The 23,931-nt window shown below is 41.3% G+C and overlaps 1 protein-coding gene across 1 annotated transcript; it reads right to left on the bottom strand.

Annotated features, from left to right (window-relative positions):
* Positions 1-363: 363 nt before the first annotated feature.
* Positions 364-23,931, bottom strand: SCAMP4 (secretory carrier membrane protein 4). The gene is made up of 7 exons (XM_034437730.3): positions 23,625-23,931; positions 12,768-12,824; positions 12,272-12,400; positions 8,940-9,096; positions 8,034-8,135; positions 5,353-5,470; positions 364-4,075 (listed from the first exon to the last, which is right to left on the bottom strand). The coding sequence occupies exons 2-7, from the start codon at positions 12,772-12,774 to the stop codon at positions 3,905-3,907; spliced, it is 684 nt and encodes a 227-aa protein (XP_034293621.1). The 5' UTR covers positions 12,775-12,824; positions 23,625-23,931; the 3' UTR covers positions 364-3,904.

Consider the following 23,931-nt stretch of genomic DNA (forward strand, 5'->3'; position numbering starts at 1 on the left):
ATATATATTATATAATATAAAAACAGAACCATATATATTTATATATGGTTCTGTTTTTTAACTAGGATTAGCAATTCTGTTCACACAGAGAAATATCCTATTTTCATCTAAAATCAGAGAGGAATTTGGAAAAACAGTGAAACTCTGTGTCATAAGGCATCACTATGAATGTAGCACTTTTTATAAAAGGTCTTTTAAGATGGCAAATATTATCTGCAGTTTCCAAAAAGAGTGTTCCAAAAATGTTGAAATAGGCCATCTAATGTACAACTTCTTATTCTGAAGAATCTTTCAATCCTAAAACCTTTTTCCAAAAGACTGAACAAAGTATTTCATCTGACATTACATAAACACAGCTTCTACTTCCAGTAGCCAAGCTTCATTTATTTTTAAAGGGGGAAAAAAAAAACCCTGAATGAATTAACACCACACCACATCACAATGCAAACAAATAATCTACAACATGATGCAGAATAAGAATAGTAGAGTTAATTCTCCACAACATCCATCTCTTGACCCAAACCCATGTTATTAGTTCCCTTGGGAATAATGTAAACATTTACAAAAAAATTAAGTGTTATAAGTACATTATATTAAGACAATGGCGGACATGATACATTGGCAAGCGATTCAGTTCTCAAAACGTTGTTCTGAAGGACAGCGTGATTTGAGGAAGAGAGCTAAGAGCGCCAGAACAAAAACTGCAGCAGGAGATGATGGTTGGCGGGGTTCCTGGAGTGGGCAGAGCCATGGTACAGAAACGAGTGAATTCCCGGGAGATACCCTCACCCAAATGTTTGCCAAGACCACAGTTTTCGGCTTGGATAATTTGATTTTGCAGATCTCATCTCGGGCATTTCCTTCTCTAGTATTAGAATTCCCGCTTGGTATCCAGAGAACAGCTGGCCTGCACTACAAGCCCACTCCCCCTTCTGCAAAATAACTCAACAGGAACAACATTTGCTGCTGCTGCTGCTGTTATTTAACCGGCGTTAAAGGAGAACTTGAGGGGTCTTTGCTGACTGAGACTCCTCCAGAAGGAACAGAACCCCTCTGCAATTTGGCAAGAAGTCTGGTCCCACTTCGCGCTGCTTTTTTGAGAAAACGGCCATCCATCTGAGGAGTCCACCGAGATGCTTTTAAGGCAGCCTAGTACCCAGGAGCTGCCTGCCTGGGTATCCTGAGTTTCAAGAACCAGTCAGCTCATTTCTCTTCCCAGCAGCCAAACTGGGAAGTCCAAAAGTGCAGGGTAAAAAAAAAAAAAAAAAAAGCAACTGGTGGTACTGAGGAAATGTTTAGCAGGGGGTTCCTCTGAGGAAATGGAGATGGGGCATGCCTATAACAGGGACCCTGCAAGGGCAGCTATTAGCTAGGCAGCAATCCCCCCCCCTGATTTTTTTTTTAAGCAATTAAGGCAAAAGCAAAGGAAGTAAAGCTCATGCAATGCAATGGCCATGATGTCAGCAAGGCAATTTTAAAGCGGCGGTTCTCTGGCACTTTGGAACAAGTGTAATGCGTTTTAAAATGGCAGGTACCGTTTTTTGTTTTTGTTTTTTTTCAAAGCCCACATTTGGAATGTATCAAGAAATCTCACAAGGAGAGAGAGAGAGAGAGAGAGAGAGAGAGAGAAAGAAAGAAAGAGAGGCTCATTTTCACAAATCTATTCCCAAAGAAAGGCCAGGGGAGATTTTTGGCCTCTAGCATTGAGAGTTTTCATTTTCTTTGGCTCACTTGAGGGGGAGAATTTGGCCCTTGTATTTACAAAACAGGCAGTTTCCCAATGAACCAGGAGGGAATCCTCCCAGGATCACTAAATATGCAAAAAAAAAAAAAAAAAAAAAAAAAAGCTGGGATTTGGGGGGAGAGAAACAAACCAGAGCAGGTAAAATTGGATAAGGCACATATTACAACCCGCTTCTCGGTCCTATCCCTGGTCTCCATTCTGTCCGGAGGTGCTTTTTCACATTTTTTGGATAAACCCACATCGTTTTCCCAAAACGTAATGTATTTTGTAAAGAAGAAAGGGGGGGGGGGAGAAACCTAGGACAAGCCTGCTCCTCAGAAAGCAAATATAAAAGCAATGGCTTGAAAAGGCAACTAATTGCTGGACGAGAGGGTTAAGGTCCAGATGACTTAACAGCTATCCTTAAGACTGCACCCAAGATTTGGGAGTCTGAATGCTTTGAGGCAGCCTAGCCACATCTGACCGCTTCCAGATATATGGGGAGCATAAACCATGAAATCCCTCACCAGCATAGCTAAGGTGCTGCTGCCCCAGTGTGTTGGATCAGATTGGACAAGACTGCCCGAGGTAGCACAATAACTGGTACCTTCCAAAAAGCATCCTTGGAGAAGGAATTGGCTCAAGTTCTGGGGAGGATTTTACCTCCCAGGATGCTAGAATTAGACTCACACAGGTGAGGAGAAGAAGAGCACTGACTGATCAGGGTGCCCCAAAGCCATAGGAGACCCAAGATCGTTGGAAAGTTGTGGAAGAGATAGATGAGAACTGCTGAAATGTCGAACTGGCCCAGCCAAAGCAATACTTCTTAACCTCAGCAATTTTAAGAGGTGTGGACTTCAACTCCCAGAATTCCAATTCTGAGAGTTGAAGTCCACGCCTCTTAAAGTTGCAGAGGTTGAGAAAGACTGATAAAAGATCTCCTTGCATTCAGTGGCTATTACACACACACACACACACACACACACACACACACACACACACACACACATATATATGAGGAAAGAAATACTCGTAGATGCAGCCTGATTGTGGGTCTTGACACTTTGCAGTCTCATCCATCCGCTTTGAGGTAAAGTGGAATAATCGAACAGAATTTGATCTGTCAGTACCAGCAATGAGAAAAGTTCTGTGGTTTAATTATGGGGTTGGGGGAGAGAATTTCCAAGAGGGACAGGCTCAGACCAGGTCATAGTCACCCTTCAAAGTTTCTATTTTAGCAAGCAAGTTAATAGCCAGCAAGGTAGGAGGAAGAGAGCATAGAGCAACACACTCTGAACAAAACAAATAAGCAAAACAAAGACCTGTTAACAGGTCGAAACTTCCAGAAAATGGGTCCTATTTTAGGAGAGCAGGGGCCATATTTGAACTCATCCCCCTTTAATTAATACAGTTCTCCAATACGGAAAGCTAGCAGTTCAGTGAGAAGATAAATCATGCTGCTAACTTTCTATTTCCAGGAATTATTTTCCTGGGAGAAGGATTCAGTTACAAAACTCCTGCTCTGATAGCAGCAAACATCAAAAAATAGCTGTCGTCATGAACAAGCTGCTCTTTGTGCCTATCACACTCGCACACATTTCTTTTCACAACAATCTCTTGAGCTGCAGGATCCCCAAAGATACAGGGAGCCGGGATTAGCACATGAGCAAGCTCAAAAAACAGGGAAAAGGCGAGAAAAGTTTTAAGTCACTTTCCCAAAATCTACAGGGGAATCTTGGTGGTGAACGGCTGCCCTCTCAAAACGAGGCAGTCAAGAGAAATGACAGTTTTATCCAGTTCCTTGTGCATCTGTTGGCAAGAATGATATAGATGGGAGGAAAAAAAAAGGGGATTCCTATCAATAAAAATAGGACTAATCAAATTTTATGGGCAACAGTCATGCCTTGGCACAAGCTGCTGCCATCATAAAAGGAGAACCATAAATAAAACCACGGTTAGGGGAAGAAAGAGCACCACCCCTAAAGGAAAAAGAGAAAGAAGGAGGGAGAGGGAGGGAGGGAGGGAGGGAGGGAGGGAGGGAGGGAGAGAGAGAGAGAGAGAGAGAGAGAGAGAGAGAGAGAGAGAGAGAGAGAGAGAGAGAGAAACTCAAATGAGAAGCCCAATGTGTTTCTTGCAACAACTCAAACCAAACTACTTCAGCAGCCCAACAGCAGGCCAGGATCAGGACCAGGGGTTTCCATAATTGGGAACCGTTGGATATTCAGGAAGGCTGTTTCCTGAAAAGTTGCTGTGCTGGGCTTCCCTGCTCGGAGGATCTTTCCACGATCCATTCTGCCATTCGTTCTGGGCTTTCTGAAAGCTTCCACCTCCGCCACGGTAGATCCGGTGAACCTGATTGGAAAGAGAGATAAAGAAAGAAAGTAGGAATCAAGCCTCTATCTGTTAGGACGTCCGTTTTGCAGTTCCATCCAAAGCATTGATTTTCTTTCATTTAACCTGGTTTAGGAAAAAAAAAAAAAAGAAGGAATCAGAGGTGAGGATGTAGGGATGTTTAGTCTGGGAGACAGGGACTAAGATTTCAGAGTGATTTTTAAATTGCCCCCTTTTATTTTTTTTATTTTTATATGCCGCCCTTCTCCAGAGACTCAGGGCGGCTTACAATGCGTTAAGCAATAGCCTTCATACTTTTGTATATTTTATACAAAGTCAGCTTATTGCCCCCACAAACCAGGTCCTCATTTTACCCACCTTAGAAAGGATGGAAGGCTGAGTCGACCTTGAGCCTGGTGAGAATTGAACTCGCAGTAATTGCAGGCAGCTGGATGTTAAATGCTGCCTTAGTAGGAGGCATTAGCCTCCTACGCCACTCAGGCCCCCTTGTAGTTCCAGTTGGCTTTCATGACCCCATTGGCTAATCACAATATGTTTTGTTAATGTTATTAATTAAGGTTCCTTTCAGAGAAAAAGTTACTGTACTTAGGAATGTTCAAAAGTTATGTGTCAAATAAATAACAATGCTCCTGAAAGAAAATAGCAAGCCATTCGCATGTTTAGAATATGAGTGTGAGTGTGAGTGTGAGTATGAGTATGAGTATGAGTAGAATAGAATCGAATAGAATTCTTTATTGGCCAAGTGTGATTAGACACACAAGGAATTTGTCTCTGGTGCATAAGCTCTCAGTGTACATACAAAAAAGAATTGTAAAGCTACATTAAAAATAGGAATAGGAATAGGAATAGGAATAGGAATAGGAATAGGAATAGGAATAGGAATAGGAATAGGAATAGGAATAGGAATAGGAAAAGGAATAGGAATAGGAATTAGGAAAGGATAGGATAGGATAGGATAGGACAGGACAGGACAGGACAGGACAGGAATGGAATGGGACTAGAATAACAGAGTTGGAAGGGATCTTAGAGACATTGAATGTAATTTATATAATTGCAAACATTTAATGCAATTTATATCATTAATTTTCTTTGGGATCTGACTTTTAGTCCACCCAGTCAGTTGGAGAGGGGGCAGCCATGAATTAGAGCATTATATGGTGCCCATATGATGGCCTATGCTTAATGGAGTCCCAGAGTAACCCTCTTTTGCACCCCACCCCCACCCCTGAAGAGGCACAGGATGCACCACAAAACCAAAAAAAAACCCTCTGACTCACCCGGATGAGACATATAAGCATCCCAATAGCGCACAAGGTGAACATAATTGCTGGGAAGAGCATGATCACACCAGCGCCAACACTAGTGCCAAAAAAAGTTACGGCAGCCAGCCAGCCACTAAAAGAAACCAAGAGAAAAGAGGGTTGCAATTTTCAGAAAACATTTTCCTGCTTCATTGGGCCAAGGCAAATAATTACTTACATTTAGCAGATAAATGTATGTAAAGTGTGTTGACAATACAATAGATGAGATAAAATATTACAGTAAAACCATGATAAAATTGCCAAAATATGGCACCATAGAATTGCAATAGGATAGATGTTATAATTCAATATCTAAGGAAGCTACCTATCTTAACTGCTTCTGGTGTGGCTGTGATGAGATCATCCTAGGTGCCTTGAAATTTTCCTGAGGAGACCCCAAAGGTGCTTTTTCAGGAGGCAACTGGACTTTGTTTTTTCTTTTGAAGACATCTTCTCAAGGACAAAAGGCTTCTCATTCAAGAAGCTTCTTCATCTCTGATAGGATAGTGGGGAATGGAAGGATTTATATTCCTTGCAGACAACTGGTAATCTCCATCCTTTTAGTGGGTCGTTGAAGCCCTTGGAGGTTTATCTGTGTCCTCAGGGTCCCCCGAGTGGTGCTCCTGGTTTCTGTAGTCTGCAATTTTTTCTCTGGAAATCCATGCCTCTGGACCCAAGCTATTCCACAATAGCTATACTTTCTGGGTGAGATGTTGGCACCCTTAATAAGTGCTCCACAGTTGTCTGGGGTAGAGAAGTAGATACTATCTACGAAAGGTGGTTTCTTAATTGTCCAGGCCCTGAACCACGTAGGGCTTTAAAAGTGGTGACCAGCATCTTGAACTGCACTCGCAAATATATCTGTAGCAAGTGCAAATCTGTCAGAGTAATGAAGATTTAAAGCTGACCAGCCGCTGTAAGGCTGTGGACCAGGATGATGCAATGAGGATGAGTCAGCAGGGTCATTAAGACTGAGGATGGGTCCGCAGGGTTGTTGCCAGTTTAAGATTTATAGAGTCACTTTGTCTATATAAGGGAGGCCATGAGAAGGCGTCTCTCTCTCCTCGTGTATCTCTCCTCGTAGTGTTCTATTCGCATTGTAGTTCTCCGTGTAGAGTTGCAGATTGCTTGGTTGCCTGGTATGTGCCTGCTACATGTATGTATGTATGTATATATATATATGCCTTGTATATAAACCACTGTTTGTAAGACAAACCTCTGGATACTGTAATTTGCTCCTGGGTTGTCTCAAAATAGTAGTCACACTGTGAAGACTCTGACAAAATCCTACAATTATGTAATGTTGCATTAGAGCAGGTTTGGGCTTAGAAGCAGAAACAAAACAATATTTTACAGCAGTGGTGAAATCTAAAATTTGTTACTACCGGTTCTGTGGGTGTGGCTTGGTTGGGGGGGGGTGTAATGTGACTGGGTGGGCATGGCCAATTTTTTTTTAACTTTTAAAACCATTTTTTCTACAACCTCTTCGGCGAAGCGGTTGTAAAAAAATGCTTTCAAAAGGCTCTGACGATCCCAGCTGAGTTGCCTGATCGGCAGAGACTTTTTTTTTTACTTTTAAAAGCATTTTTTCGGCCGAAGAGGTTGTAGAAAAAACGCTTTTAAAAGTAAAAAAAAAAGCCTCTGATGATAGTGCGGCTCAGCTGGGCATGGTGGGGGAGGGGGCAGGGATTTTTGCTACCGGTTCTCCGAACCACCTGCCTCCATCGCTACTGGATCGGGCGATCCGGTCCGAACCAGGAGCATTTCACCCCTGCTTTACAGTACTGACTCTCCATAACTAATTGATTGATTGACTGATTAAATTTATAAAATTGTTGAGAAGTATCTTTTGATTGGGTTTAGAAGAACTGCTCCAAACCCATAAAAGACTGAATCAACCTTTTTACAGCTATTTAGAGTTATAGCAGTATTGTCAACAACTTTACTGCAATCTTCATGTCCGTAAAGCTCACCCTACCTGATCAATAACAGAATGCCTGTAAAGATGTACATAATCCTGGGAAAAAGTGGCCTTTTTGTTAAAGATCTGGGTTCTTTAATAATGGGACAAATGGAACCTATGTTAAAAGTGTTAAGAATGTTAAGAAACAATTAAACTACTTAGATCCTGTAACACCAACTGTTTTCTATTATATAGGTCCGTGATGGCAAACCTATGGCACACGTGCCCAAGTGGCACGCACCCATCTTTCCAGGCATGCGAGCTGCCACCCAACTCACCTGCAGCTACGCATGTGCGTGCACCCCAGCTGGTGTTCGGGCCTCCGGTGTGCATACGCACAATTCAGGAGACCTAGGTGGTCTTTGGAGCTCTCCTGCACATGTGTGCGCATTTGCACATGTGCACCAGAGTACTTGCACGCAGCAGGTGCATGTGTAGATGGCGTTTGCACGTGTGCATTGCACGCGCAAAAACCACAAGCATGCACAGATGGTGCAATTGCATGCATAGCGCACGGGGGAGGAGCCACGCGTTAGCACAAATGGCAACGCGTGCATGCAAAGCGCGTACTTGTTCAGCACTCGGTGAGTAAAAGGTTCGCCACCACTGGTATAAGTGAATAGATTTTTTTAAAAAAAATATCTAAATTGAGAGGGGAAATGGAAGATGTGTAAAAATCAGTTGCTTTGCTTACCATGCTCCCCACCCACTGATACCGATTGCCTGGATGGCTGTCAGGATAAACTGGGCTCCAAAAATGAAGAAAAACGCCATGAAATTAAAAGAGCTGTCTGACCTGGGGGAAGCATGAGGAACAAGGAACATAAATTTAGTATACAAGTAGATACAGGTAATCCTCGACTTACAACCATTCATTGAGTGACTGTTCAAAGTTACAAGAAGAACTAAAAGAGCGACTTATGACTTTTCTCACACTTACAACAACTGCAGCATCCCCATGGTCATGTGATCAAAATTAGGATGCTTGGCAACTGGTTCATACTTATGACGGTTCATGTGATCCCCTTTTGTGACCTTTTGACAAGCAAAGTCCATGGGGAAGTCAGATTCACTTAACAATCATGTTACTAATTTAACAACTGCAGTGATTCACCTAATAACTGTGGCAAGAAAGGTCGTAAAATGGGGCAAGATTGACTTAACTGCCTCACTTAGCAACAGAAATGTTGGGCTCAATTGTGGTCATAAGTCAAGGACTACCTATAAATGGACAATAATTCTATTAATTATTTCCGTTGGGTGGCCTCTAATTCTTTTTTTTATAAACACTTTATTAAACTTTTATTACATTAAAAACAAAAACTTATTCTAATGTTGTAAGAAATGGAATAAAAGATATCCCTGCTGAGTCATGCTTTATTGTGCATCAATTTATTCATCTTCCTGTGCCTTTTTCTTTCTCTAAACAGCCCCAACTGTTGCATTCTTTCCTCGGATGGAAAGTGTTCAACTCCTTGATCAAACTATTGCAATTAAGATTTAGGGGTATGATGAAGGAGGGCGCTCCAACCTATTTCTTTATTCTGCAGCTGGAGCTCTGATTTTGGAAATTTAAGGACAAGAGCGTGTGAAGTTTTACCGGAAGGCTTTGTAGACTGGCCGGAACCAACAGACATAACTACAGGGGCTGAAGACGATAAGCCAAAGAATTGCCAAGCCAAAATTGGTACCACCTCCACCACCGATCCACCAAGCCAGACAAGCAATGAGGTTAACACTCAAGGTGATGCAGTAAACTATAGAAGAAGAAAAAAAAAAGACATTTAAAGTACTGGGAAAATCCAAGGCACTTTAAAGCAATGATGTACAATATGGAGTTTGAAAGCTTAATGGAGAAATTGGATCTCAAAAAAGGGTGAAGGTTGGAGTGCTAAGGAAAACTTCTCTCAATAGTACTTTGGCAATAAAGCCGATTAACCAAGGACCAAAAGTCCAACTCTCAGAAGACATCTTTATGACAGAGGCTGGATAGGTCTTCTTTGGCAATCAGCCACATCTGAGATGATCTGCTTTGTTACCATTTTAACAGGGGTGAAATGCTCCCGGTTCGGACCGGATCAACCGATCTGGTAGCAATGGCGGCAGGTGGTTCGGAGAACCAGTAGCAAAAATCCCTGCCCCCCCGCCATGCCCAGCTGAGTTGTGTGATCATCAAAGGCTCTTTTTTTTTACTTTTAAAAGCATTTTTTTTACAACCTCTTCCACCGGAAAAATGCTTTTAAAAGTTAAAAAAAAAAGCCTCCGATGATGAGGCAACTCAGCTGGGATCATCAGAGGCTTTTAAAAGCATTTTTTCAGCTGAAGAGGTTGTAGAAAAAATGCTTTTAAAGGTTAAAAAAAAAAAAGTTGGCCATGTCCACCCAGTCATATTACCCCCCCACCACCAAGCCATGCCCACAAACCAGTAGTAACAAATTTTAGATTTCACCCCTGCATTTTAACTTAGTAAAAAAAAAAAAATTCTAGTCATATATTGCTGTGTTATTTTTAATATATATTTGATGTTGATAAGCTTTCTTGGCCAGCGAGCCGATTTTCTTAGGCAGCAAAGATAATTAATTAAAAACTAAAATATATCTTAAGTCTCTTCTTCTGATAAAGGCTCCTGGATCTTTATTTTCGGCAAACCAATTTTTTTTTTAACAATGTTAAATTTCTAGCAGACTAAATCGACTGTTGATAATCCCATAAAAAGATAAAGATACACTAAGGCAGGAGTCTCCAACCTTGGCAACTTTTAAGATTTGTGGAATTCAACTCCCAGCTTTGCTGGCTGAGGAATTCTGGGAGTTAAAGTCCACAATTCTTAAAGTTGCCAAGGTTGGAGACCCCTGCACTAAGGTGTACAAATATGCACAAGAATACACTCTCAACCATCAGTGGACATTATGAAAGATCAGTCCCAGGCTCCCAGATCTTTATTTGTTTGTTTATTTATAGAATTTATACGGCCACCCATCTCAAGTACATGTTATCTGAACTATGTTATCAGTTGCAGCTAGTGTAATTTGGATTCCCTGCACTGAAAGAGGGATAGCTGATACCAGCTCACCTTGCCTCGCTCACTAGCCTCGCCTTTCCCTATGGCTGCTTTTTGGCTCTCAGAATCCCTGGAATTCTAGCCGGCTTGGATTTCCCTAAAGAAGCCATCAGCTGAGAAACGGATGGTAAGAAAAAGCTACATGGCTGTGTTTGAATTCGATGCTTCAAGTGTAGCAATAGCACTTAGACTTATACACCGCTTCATAGTGCTTTTACAGCCCTCTCTAAGCGGTTTACAGAGTCAGCCTATTGCCCCCAACAATGTGGGTCCTCAGTTTACCGACTTCGGAAGGATGGAAGGCTGAGTCAACCTTGAGCCGGTGAGACTTGAACTGCAGGCAGCCAGCAGTCAGCAGAAGTAGCCTGCAGTACTGCATTCTAACCACTGCACCACCATGGCAAGTATGCTTGCTTTATACAAGTCCATCATTTAGCTTTGATTTTATATAGTTTTAAAATTGTAACCTATACGGTTTTACTATTTTAATATATTTTAATTACTAGTTGTTTTATTACTAATCAGCTGCCCAAAATCGCCTTGTAGGGGAGATGCTCAGAATAAAAAATCAAAATAAATAAATAACTTGATAATGCCAAGTTCAACCCTTTACCAACACCAACTCTTAAGCAGTAGCCCCTTTGTTGGAATAGATTTAAGCTAATCTTCTTTCCTAGAATAGACTTTGGCTGGCAACCGCAACATTTTTGGGAAATCCCTGCATAAGCATGAAGGAAACAGCCATCTCCTGTTGATTCACTTAGTTCCTAGAAAAGACTGGTCTAAAGGAGGACATCTGGCTGATGAGTCATCAATAAATCACTTCTTCTAACTCCTACATGGAAAAATTAGGCAAGTCCACAAGGCTGAGGAAGGTGGAGGAACACGACAATCAAGGGCAAAATGGAGGGACTTCATTATGGTACTGAGAGGTGCCCAAGGAGCCAGGTCAGAGACAGATTATCCTGGAGAAAAACTATCTAATGCGAGGTGCTGAAAGGTAGTGCTGCCTAGATGGCATATAATCAGTAAAATTAACACTTATTAGCCTAATCCTGCCTTTTACAACCTCTTGCCAGCCCGATGCATTTGGGAAGTAGCAGGATCGATATCTCTGGAAAGGCTAGGTAAGAAACGACTGATCTAATCCTTCTGGACTTTGGGGCTATGAAATCTGCAGGATGATTCATGCATTATGATATTTTTTGCCAATGTCCCATGCTCTGCACATATTTTGCCAGATTGTTTAGATACATAGCTTGGCTCTTGGGAAACTATCTTATCATGTCATTGGAAATCTGCCATTTCTCTGGATCAGGGGTGTCAAACTAAATTTCACTGAGGGCCACATCAGGGTTGTGTTTGACCTCAGGAGGCCCGGGGGGGCGTGGCCAGCTCAATGTCACTCATCGAGGCTCTGTTTCCGGCCTCAACAGCCTCCTGCAGCCCTCTGCCAGTGAAAACGGAGCCTAGCAGAGGGCTGCAGGAGGCCGTCGGGGCCAGAAAGGAGGCCTACATGCGGCCCTCCCAAGCTCCATTTTCATCGGCAGAGGCACTATGGGCTAATCCTTCACTGTCTCCAGGGCGGGCCTGCGGGTCACATTTAAGCACCCTGCGGGCCGAATCTGGCCTGCGGGCCTTGAGTTTGACACCCCTGGTCTGGATGGAAGTTTTCACTAGGTTTTGTGTTAGCTTTCCACTCTATATCCCATAAGGACTGGGTATCTTGCTATTTAAAAACGAAACTGAAACCTGAAGCCTAACGATAAAGACAAAAAAGCAGCAGATTAAATTCAGAAAGATACCAAGCTGCATTTTTCACCTCCCTCCCCTGTCACTGTGAACAAGATTTCCAATACAGCTGAACTCACACATCCACAAGCGATAGATCCGTCTCACCAGCGTCTGGTAATCAATTGGGATTTCATCAGCAAAGTTCTGGTAGAAGCACGGCTTCAGCGGGATAAATTTAGGAAGTGGGGGGAAGTTGTTCACTTTCTCTACAAAGAGAATGAAAATCAGTTCGAAGTTAACAAAGCGAATGGCGACTTTAGTCATCAGAATGGTAAATCGGTCTGAAGGTAAATACTCAAACAAGCCTACAGAGTTACTGAGGAGCACAAATAAAAGAAGTCAAAAGAAACAGCCCAACATAATCAGGAATGCAAGAAATTGCAATCTAAGCAAAATTACGTTAAGACTTTTAGGCGATGCAGTCATGAACAAAGTAGCTTTGTAGGGACATATTTAACAGAAAGAGGTTCATGTATATTTATACAGCTCAACAGGGACTAGAGAAACGGCTGTCGTCCAAGTCAATTCTAGCTTTGAGAGAGAAAAATTTGAATCGTTCCAGTTGGATTTTACCTGCCATTCCTTCTTTAAGTGCCTTTTCAGAAAGGGTTAAATCATGAAGAGCTGGGTCTAAAACAGAGGAAAAGAAATGTTAAGTCGAAAGAGAGATTAAGGTCTTCATTTCCCACAGATTCAGCACTGATAAAAAAAAAAAAGAGGACAAAGAGTTCAATTTGTCCAGACTTCTCAATGAGTCAGCAATTGGCCATCGCTGGACCAAGTCTATCTCCTTAACTGCCAGCCCCGAGATCCCCAGCCCTGCGGAAACCAGCAACACTGAAGATTTATTTTCAAGCTACATGGCTTCTGCCTTATTTAAATGATGCCCCTTCCGTGAACAATTTTGCACACTATTTTCACTACTTGCAGATAACAGCCTTTGGAGAAGTGCAAGGACTGCAGTAGGACATGGCAGGGGTCCCATTGCACACATTGACAGAATTTGGGGTTTGTAAAGTTTGGGGGGCGGAGTGCTTAATAAGCCTACATTAAGCTTTATTAAGGCTATTCTAGTTTTCTGGTTCCTATACATTGCGGCCTCAAAACGAAGTAAACTAGAGTCCCGTGTTTCAGGAACTTGAGGCAATAATTTTTTATCAGTCACTTGGCTCAAAAGATTATGGTATGAAAGGAGTTGTCCTATATTTGGAAACATTCATGGCAATTGAAGAATTTATTTATTTGTTTGTGCTTATTTATTTAGAGAAGATTGGCTATATGTATCATATTTTTCGGAGTATAAGACACACTTCACCCACCCTAAAAGTGGGTGAAAATTTTGGTGTTTTATAGACCGAATACAGGCCTGTTTTTGGCCTCCTGAACTCTCGTGTCCCTTTTTCGCCCTTCCCGGCCCCCAGAAGCACTCTGCAGTGTTCCACATGTCCCATTTTTGCCAAAAGTGGGCCCATTTTCGGCCTCCCGAACCCTCCACGCATCCCGTTTTCACCCTCCCTAGCCCCCAGAAACAGTCTGCAGGCCAAAAATGGGACATGCGGAAGGACGTGCAAAGTACTTTTGGGGGCCAGGGAGGGCAAAAAAGGGATGTGTGGAGGCCAAAAACTCTCCCCTTTGTTTTCCTCCTCTAAATCGAGCTGCGTTTTATAGTCTGAAAAATTCGGTATATAAGTTGAACAAGAATGGTGCTGATCCTTTTACAGATGGCACCTAGCCTCCAAACAGTGTTGTATGCTGCGGTTAGGTCTACAAAAACAATTAAGATTTTAAATTGTTTTTGAAATCCATCTTCTATGTATGTAGTTAATGAGAGAGCCAAAGGAAGAAATAAATCAACAACGGAAATGATATAAAAGCTTTTCCCACTACAGGCTGAAAGGAGAATAGATATGAAAAAGAGAAATTACTAATACGGTAATAATTGTTTTATTTTAATTTCTTTTTGTATCCCACTTTAATTATTTTTACAAATAACTCAAGGCAGTAAATTTATTCACCACACCTTCCTCCTCCTATTTCCCCCACAACAATATGCTTCACGTTCAGGATTGTTTTTTGTGAAGTTTATTTACAATCCTGGCATTTTCTTGACTGTTTTCTGAAAAATTATTTCTGTTTTGATTTGGTACAGTGGAAGAGAAAGCCAGAGCACCTAACTTTGTTTTTCTACAATACTGGCATTTATTTCTGACCACAAACCTATTTTTTACCTGTTGCTCCTAAAAAGGCAAAAATAAAGAGATGTCATTATTCCTTAATTTTCAATAACTTGTAGCTCCATTTGTAAAACAAAATGAAAATCATTTAACATATTTTAAATAAGACCAATGAATAATTTAAAAAGTATACGTTCATTTCTAGTTCTGTAAGTAAACCAAAAATGAAAAAAATCATACATTCAAAACAAACCACAAGTTTATGACTTTTGAGTTAGAATATAGAACACAGAATAATAGAGTTGGAAGGGACTTTGGAGGTCTTCTAGTCCAACCTTCTTGCTTGAGCAGGAGATCCTATATCAGTGATGGCTAACCTTTTTGTCGTCGCGTGCCGAAAGTGCGTGGACGACAGCGCGCGTATGCCTGCACCCATAATGCAATGCACACGCGACCCCGTTCATGTACATGCAACCCCCCACACTCTCCCCGTGCATGTGCGTTTGACACCCCCCCCATTTTGGGCCTAGTAGGCCTTCCCCAGTGGCCTGTTTTTGGTCCCAGGAGGCTGCAGGGAGACCTGCTAGGCCCAAGACAGGCTGCGGGGGGAAGTGCCACACCCCCCGTGCTCCCCCCTGCCCCCCACGCATGCGCCCCCACACACATGCACGGCAGAGACCCAAAAATCAGCTGGTCGGCAGATGGCATGCGCGCATGCGGGGTGGAGCTGAGCTAGGTGATGGCTCGGGTGCCCACAGAGAGGGCTCTGTGTGCCATAGGTTCACCATCACAGCCCCATATCATTTCAGACAAATGATGGTCCAGTCTCTTTTTGAAAGCCTTCAGTGATGGAGCACCCACAACTTCTGAAGGCAAGCTATCCCATTGGTTGCTTGCTCTCACCATTAGGAAATTTCTCCTTAGTTCTAGGTTGCTTCTCTCCTCGGTTAAATTACACGTTGCAATCTCTTTGGGGCAGAGAAGCATCTCCTGCTTGGTTTTTAAAAAGTGCATGTGGAATGTGCTACTATATATATCAAATTAATAAGAGAAAGATGATAACATAAAACGGTACAGGACCATAAAAACAAGGACAAATAGGCTGAAAAATAGCTTCTATCCCAGAGCAGTAACCATGTTGAATTCTATTGTATAGTGCAATATTAATGCAGTATCAGGGGTTTTCAATTCAACTGTGTAGAATGTGAAAGATTTACATTCTTACATTTATAGTTTTCTTATGTATGATATACACTGAAGATGGCATTTAATTTCGTTGTACGAGGTGCAATGACAATCAAGTAAACTTAAACTTAAAAGGCCATTTGCACACATCAGTATTAGCATAGAAAAAGCCACAAGTGCATAATCACTGGTGTCTGGAGAATAAATCAGCCATTATGATTTGATTACTATTGCAAAATTTACAGCACTTTGCTCTAACACTAGCTTTAGCCAAGAGATACACAATCTGCGTAACGTAGGCCTTGTTCTATGGAAGGGGCAACAAGTCCTCCCTTCAGCAAATGGACAGAAGACCCCTTGTGCCAATTTAAAAAAAAAAAATCAAGAGAATACAAAGAGGCAAGTGTCTCCTCGCAGCAGCCGCCAAATCTGTCAGAAGGAGGGGCAGCCGAAGGAAGATTCAGAAAATCAGATCCAGAAAATCAGTACCGCTTTAAGAAGGAAGATCGAATCATATATTCCAGAAATGCTACGGATGGTTGGTTTTTCCAGAGCATCTAATCAAGCAAACAGTTTAAGTATACATTTTTTAAAAATCCAAATATGTATAAGAGGAGGAAATACCTACATTATTCCAAGTCTTTGCCCGTGAAATGGAATCTAAGAGACTGAAGTCCAGCATCACCAATCTGACACTGTTGGGACTTCAATTCCCAGAATTCTCTGTCCACTGTGACTATTGGTCAGGAATTCTGGCGGGGTTGCGGTTCCAACACATCTGGAGGACATCAAGTTAAAGGAGGAAAAATTTGAACTGGAGTCTAGAGCATTTAAATTTGCCTCTTTCTGGTTTATCCTGTTCGTTCGCTAAGGGTTTATTTAATTAGAAACGCAACAGTTATTCTAATGTCTATGGGAACTCATTACGTTTAGGTTACACACTGAGTTTTGTTTCTGCAGCACCTCAGATATGCAGCAAACATTTTGTGGCATTTAAAGACTTAAATGTTTGTTTTTCTGAACTGAATTCACTTCAGGACATAATGTTCACCAAGCTTCATTTCTTAGTTACTTTTGCAAATTGCTTCCAAATTGCTTTTTAGCTATTAGGAACCTTTGCAAAGACAGGTGAGTATCAGGTGAGTTTCCTTCAATCCTTAGTAAAAGAAGTTTTAAGTGCAAGGTTGAGGACTTTTTTAAAATTATTAAACAGCAAAAGAGAGATTTTAGAACATTGATTTAACAAAGTTAACAATGGAATAAAGGGTCCAGAAATAAGATTTTGAAAATAATTAGAAGAATCCTTCCTGTGGGAAAATGCTGTTTTGATTTTGAATCCCTTAAAAAATATGATAGGATGGGACTTTGAAGGTTGGACACTACAGGGAACCAGAGGGAACTAAAGATTACAATTGAAGGCAATACAGCTAGTCCTTGATTTACATCATTTCATTTCATGTCCATTCGAGGTTACAATGGCACTGAAAAAAGTGACTTATGACCATTTCTCACTCTTACAACCATTGCAGCATCCCCATGGTCATGTGATCAAAATTTAGATGCTTGGCAATGGACTCATCTTTATGACAGTTGCAGTGTCCCGAGGTTATGTAATCATCTTTTGCGACCTTCTGACCAGCAAAATCAATCACATTCACTTAACAGTTGTGTTACTAACTTAACATCTGCAAAGAGTCACTTAAAGGCTGTTATGTGCTGCTGGCTACTTTCCTTCTCAACCAGTGATAAATTTGCCTGATTAATAACCAGCCAAGACACAGTAAAGACCTTTTTGTTATGTTTATTGCAATAAGCCGGGACAAGCTATCATAGCTTGGTTCTCTCCAAAGTTTCAACTTAAACCATTCACTTCTTTATACAGCCCTGTCCCAGCCGCCGCATCCCTCCTCGTTCCCCATTGGCTGAGGTACTATGAGGTTACACTCTTTTCTGACCGCCTCCTAAGTGTTTCCTGAGACCCTCCCTAAACCTACTACATCACATATCACATGCGCAGTATAATTAGCAAATTATATATGAAAGATGTATCAATTAATATTTTAACCATGCACTTTGCTTACTACTGTGACCCACTTCTTATTTCTTAGACAAACCACCTATTTTTCGGTATATCAGGTGTTTCAACGCTGAACTGGACCTGCTAGAGGCCATTTCCCTGGTTCATCGTTGCCACACTGTATGGGAGAGGGAAGGAGGTTAGAACGTATTACTAGACAGAACACTGAACTTTCTCGTGAGAACCAAGGTCATCTCCTAGGTGATGGAGGGAAAAAGAGAAGGGTGCCTGAGAAGCCCGTCAATTAATCTAATTGGCCAATGTGACCAGTGCCACGGGGGCGGGGGGGAGGGGTGATTACTGATTTTAATTATGTTGAAACCGCAGGAAGGATTCCGAGTTGGTTTTTAATCAAGTGTGCCGATATGATTTACCGAATAAAGAAGTCTTTTGAGGAAGTGTCTGGACTCAAGAGTTCTGATTTGCTTGAGTTGGAACCTTGACATTGTGCTTGCCACAATTTATATGTTCCTCTCCTAAGGCTAAGCTAGCGATTTCCTCTGGCGGCTATTTTGCAGCTCAAATGTTTCCATTCCTCATTCTGAAGCCCTTTCTAGTGTTTATGCTATGGGTTTCAGGTAAAGGTTCCCCTCACACATATGTGCTAGTCGTTCCCGACACTAGGGGATGGTGCTCATCTCTGTTTCAAAGCCAAAGAGCCAGCGCTGTCTGAAGTCGTCTCCATAGTCATGTAGCCAGCATGACTAAATGCCAAAGGCACATGGAATGTTGTTACCTTCCCATCAAAGGTGGTCCCTATTTTTCTACTTGCATTTTTTATGTGCTTTCGAACTGCTAGGTTGGCAGAAGCTGGGACAAGTAACGGGAGCTCACCCATTACGCGGCACTAGGGATTCGAACTGCTGAACTGCCAACTTTTCGATCGACATGCTCAGCGTCTTAGCCACTGAGCCACCACATCATGGAGTTTCAGGTACTTTCCTGTTATTCCATTTACTTCTGCAGTTAAGCTAGCTGTTAACTCTGGCAGTTTTGTACTTTCCGAAGACCCTTCACTCATATTCTCTATCACAACTATGGCAACAAAGGTTGTAAAATGGGGCAAAACTCACTTAACAACAGAAATTTTGGGCTCAACTGTGGTCGTAAGTCAAGAACCACCTGTAATGTATAAGCTGAAGGATATTTGTGAACAATGGACCCAGATGTCCATTTTAAAAGTGTCTGCCGTTATGGATAGACTGTCTCTAAAAGAAGGTATGGAAGAGAAACAAATTTTATTGGAGATCAATTTGAAAGTGGATCTTAAAAAGGTAGGCTACAAGAATGATGTGGAAAAAGATGCTACACTGGTCATACCAAAGAAACCAACTGATATCTTAATAATTAAAAAGAATATACAGATAACAAACCAAGAGAGTGACCAGGATAACTTTCCTATACTGGATTTAGAAAAGTTGCTTCTTAAAGTTTTGAAACATTTTCTGAGGAGGAGAAAAGAAATAAAAACAAAAAGAAACAAAGTTCTATGACAATATCTGAAGGGAATAAAGATCAAGATTGTTAAAAGTAAAAGGAAGGAATACAAAGTTGGTTTATCAAGGTTAAAATAGATATGTTATCTCTGGTAACACTTAATGGGCGTTTGCGACCAGGACTGAATAACAAGGTTTTAAATTTTTTTTATATAGTTAAGAGATGAGATATGGAAAGAAAAGATAATTTGTTGTATTTTAATAAAAAGTGATCACTTATTAAATTGTGTATACTTGTTGTGATGAAGAGGGAAATAATTTATATATTTCCTTTTTTCTTTTTACATTCTCATTTTTCTTGTCTATTTTTCCTCCTTTACACTTTTTAATTCTTTTTCCAGTTTGTATTAGTTCTTGCATTTTAATTGTAATGTTTAATAAATTATAAAAACACAAACTAATATTATTTTCTATTGATACCAGACTGATAGATTCATAACTCCCTGATCCTGCCTGCATCTTCCTGAAGGGACAATATTTACTTCCCTCCAGCATTCCATAATTTCTCAAAGATAGTACAAAAAACATTGGCTAAATCTTCAGTAAACTTCAATGCTCTTAGATCCTATTACTTCTGTAAATTTTAATTCATGCAAGGAAAATAGATATTCCTAGACCACACTTCTATCAAACTGAATCCTGTTTAGACTGTTCTTCAGAAATGCTTAGAACATGCATTCCCATCATCTTTTTCTCCAACACTATTTATGAACACTACTCTTGGAGTTCATTTATTTGATTTTAATCCCACCTTTATTAGTTTATAAATAACTCAAGGAGTTTATACATAATGCTCTTTCCTCTTTTCCCCACAGTAATTCTGTGAGGTGGGTTGGGTGGAGAGAGAGTGACTGGTGCAAAATCACCCAATCAGCTTTTATACCTAAGGCAGGATTAGAACTCAGACCCCTGGTTTCTAAGACCAGTACCTTAACCACATCCGCTTTTCCTTAAAATCAAGAATGTAAGAATGGTCATTCCCCCTAAACAACATTTTTGTTGTTGTTTGCTTGCTACTTCTATTCCTTGACTAAATGTTCACTCCTGGTTTATAGCAGGACAAGAATGGCTAATACACTTGTGACTTCTTCCACTCTATGAAATTTAAGATCAGCAAGCCAAGCCTGGAAATTTCCTGGAAGGACCAGGTTTGACAGAGTAACTCCCCACAAAGGCCACTGAATGAATGAATGAATAAATGCCTTTCACTATTGTATTAAATTTGAGGTGGCTATATACCACTCTATGTCAACATTTAGACACCAGGCAGTTTACATAATTAAGTTGTATCCCTCACCAAATGGCATACTGTAAGTTTCATATTCAATTCACAATGCTCTGTTATCATCCTGACAGGCTATTATCATTTTAGATTTGCCATTTCCTGATTTCACTTCCTTCCTTCAAGCACAGCTGTACAAAAAGAAAAAAAGTTGATCAGCAACCCATGTCCCCCTTGGCAGTCAACCACAGCTGAGAAGTTCTGATTTGTTGCCATTTTAATTTAGTAAAACATTTTTTTCTAATCAAATGTTCCTGTGTTATTGTTGTTTTAATACATTTTTATGCTGATAAAAGTCTATAGCTACTGAGCTGATTTTCTTAGGCAGCAAAGATAATTAATTATAAATAAAATATATCATTCGTCTCTTCTTTTAATGAAAGCTCCTGGGTTTATTTTCAGCAAATAATTCTTTTTTAACAATGATAAATTTCTAGCAGGCTAAATCTCTTGATATTCCCCCCAAAAGATGCACAAAAATGTACAGATACGCACAAAAATATCCTCTCAGTCATGAACGTACAGTATGAAATATTAGAACAGATTAAACAAAAGCACTTCCTGACTTCCAATTACTTAAATAACCATAGCTAATTAAACCATGGCTTGCTGAAAAAACTTTAATTGCCTTGACCATTGATACATGGTCAGTGTTTCTTAGCCTTGGGAACTTTAGCATGGCTGGCTGTGGAATTCTGGGAATTTACATCCACCTGTTGCCAAGGTTGAGAAATACTGAACTATAAACTACCATTCAAAGCTGTAATAGCCCAGTTCTCATAATACGAAAGGCCAAGGCCAAGGCCAAGCAAATTATATCATGGATTTGTACGATTTAAGAACCAGGTAAAAACTTCACTCCGTAGAGAATGTAAGTGGATTCATCAGGAGTGTATTTGGGATTATTACCCAGGTACACTTGATTCTGATACTGTACTTATCCTGAATTCCTGAATAAAGCATCCACTAATGCTGGGTAGATCTCACTAAGAGCAAATAAATCTTGCAAGCATCATTGGATGCTTCCTCACTTTAAATGAATGGAGTGAGTCTCAGTAGTGGGTGTGTTTGTTTGTTTTTTAACAAAAATTATCTCTTGGTTTTTAATTCTCCGAAAGCCATTCCCCATGGCATTCCACTGGTTCAATATTTTCCAGATGAGCTGGCAAAAATCATTGTTACATTTCAATAATTAATCCTTCTATTAGTCCTTCTATTAGTCCTGCTGTAAGTAAATATATCATGTAACTGAAGGAAATATATCTCCTTCCACAATAGAAGTCTCTAAAATTTTTGTTTATGGACTTTTATCTTAAAAAAAAAACTTGGGCCAGTGCTCTATGTATCTTAGCTTTTACTTATAAATTATAAAGGTAAAGGTAAAGGTTCCCCTCGCAAATATGTGCTAGTCGTTCTCAACTTTTATACATATGTACTAAATTATACATACGTACTAGTATAATATGTACATATTATAAAACATGTACATATCTATATCCACACATTAAATATTAGCAGAGCATGAGATAAACATATAAACATTCTAATATTTTCTTCCATACTCCAAAGGGGTCATTTTACAAGCCCAGTTTCCGAGACCACAATTCTACCAAGACCAGTGCTTCCCAAAGTTAGGTAAAAAACCCAAAATTGAATAAATGGAGAGTAACAACACATCAACCCATTACCCCCATCACAACAGGGATATTTAAATTGACTTTATCACCTACATTGGGTAAAAAGGATTTTCTGAAGAGTGGTTTGGAGCAATGAAGGGAAGCACTGTACAAGCTTATTTTTTCCCCCTAAAAATTATCATGGAAAAATAAAGGATAAGGTTCCCACCATGGATGGTGGCAAAGCTGAAACTGGTTTCTATTATCACGTTTATTTTTTTTTGATGCATAGACCTATGAGCAATTTTCACTGGTCCCATGCTGCCTGGGGATAATGGGAAGCGATTATACAATACATTGCAGAGGTCCCCAAACTTGGCAGCTGGCTGGAGAATTCTGGGAGTTGAAGTCCACAAGTCTTAAAGCTGCCAAGTTTGAAGACCTCTGATATATTGCTAGGCCAGGGAGAGGGTGGGGGGAAGCCTGGCCCAAACCATTAAACTTCATCACTGGAGGCTTTCAAGAAGAGATTGGACTACCATTTGTCAGAAATGATGTAGGCCGCAGTGGTTCTCAACCTGTGGGTCGGGACCCCTTTGGGGGTCGAACGACCCTTTCACAGGGGTCGCCTAAGACCATCGGAAAATACATATTTTCAATGGTCTTAGGAACAATTTTATGGTTGGGGGTCACCACAACATGAGGAACTGTATTAAAGGGTGGCGGCCTTAGGAAGGTTGAGAACCACTGGTGTGGGGTCTCCTGCTTGGACGAGGGGTCGGACTAGATGCCCTACAAGGTCCCTTCCAACTCTGTGAATCGAATCGAATCGAATTACCTTTTTTGCAGGACCTACAAATTCCTGCAGGTCACGCTTAGGAACCTCTTTCCAGAGGGCAAAAGTCAATTCTCAGCACTCTTCTTATTTATTTATTTTATCAGATTTCTATACCGCCCTTCTCCTTTCGGACTCAGGGCGGTGAACAGCCAAAGTAAAACATTTGTACACAAAAGTTAAAATAGATTTAAAATAATTAAATAAGTTTGGCCCATAATTTAAAACATTTCAATTTAAAACCAATTTCAAATTTTAAAAACCCACCATAAAATCAGGACAGCCTTTTTTTGTTTGCCTTTTTTTTTTTTTTAAACTCCGCCAAACATTTCTGCAAAAAAGGCTCCAGCTCACCAACAGGGGAGCCTGGGATCTTCTCCCCACAACCCCCAGGATACCTGAAGCCAAGCCAGGAGGCTCTTCCTTGCCCCAGAATAAGCTCAGCTCCATCTCAGAAGCCCAGCCAGGAGAATGCACCCACGGGGGGCACCCGGAGTTGTTTTTTTGCCAAGCCCAATTCATCCCCCACCACCCCACCCATTAAGTACCCTGGCCCCACGATTGGGGGGGGCACAAGCATTGCACAAGCCTCGGTTCGAAGCTCAAATGTTGCCCCCCCCAGTTTGCACCCAGTTTGCACCACCGCCCCCACGCCTTTCCCATTTTCCCCTCGCCGCTTCCCTTCCACCACAGACGTGTGGGTTTGCACAGACGCCTGCTGTTCAAATCACCCGCACGCATCGAAGCCATAAGCCTTCCACCCACCTGCCAGCTATATGCCCAACTCGCCCGCCTTGCTTGCACCTCCAGGGCGAGCCGAGCGTGCAACGGCTCCCTTGTAACAAGGGGCTGCTTGTGCAAAGCCCCGCCTCTTCTAACGGCGCCGCCGGCTAGTCACCGGTCTCCCGCAGGGGGAGTGTGTGGGGGGTTTGCAAACAGCGTCGCCCCCCTCAAAAGCTCCCCGTGAGATGCACCACGTCCTCCTCCGCCGTCTTGAACATCTGCCGCCGTTGCCTTTCGCTTCTCCCGAAAGCTTTTTTTTTTTTCATCCGAAACAGCGGAGCGTCGCCGG

The sequence above is a fragment of the Pantherophis guttatus genome, chromosome 1 (assembly GCF_059756535.1).
Source record: "Pantherophis guttatus breed Tessera chromosome 1, ASM5975653v1, whole genome shotgun sequence".
Classification (NCBI taxonomy): Eukaryota; Metazoa; Chordata; class Lepidosauria; order Squamata; family Colubridae; genus Pantherophis; species Pantherophis guttatus.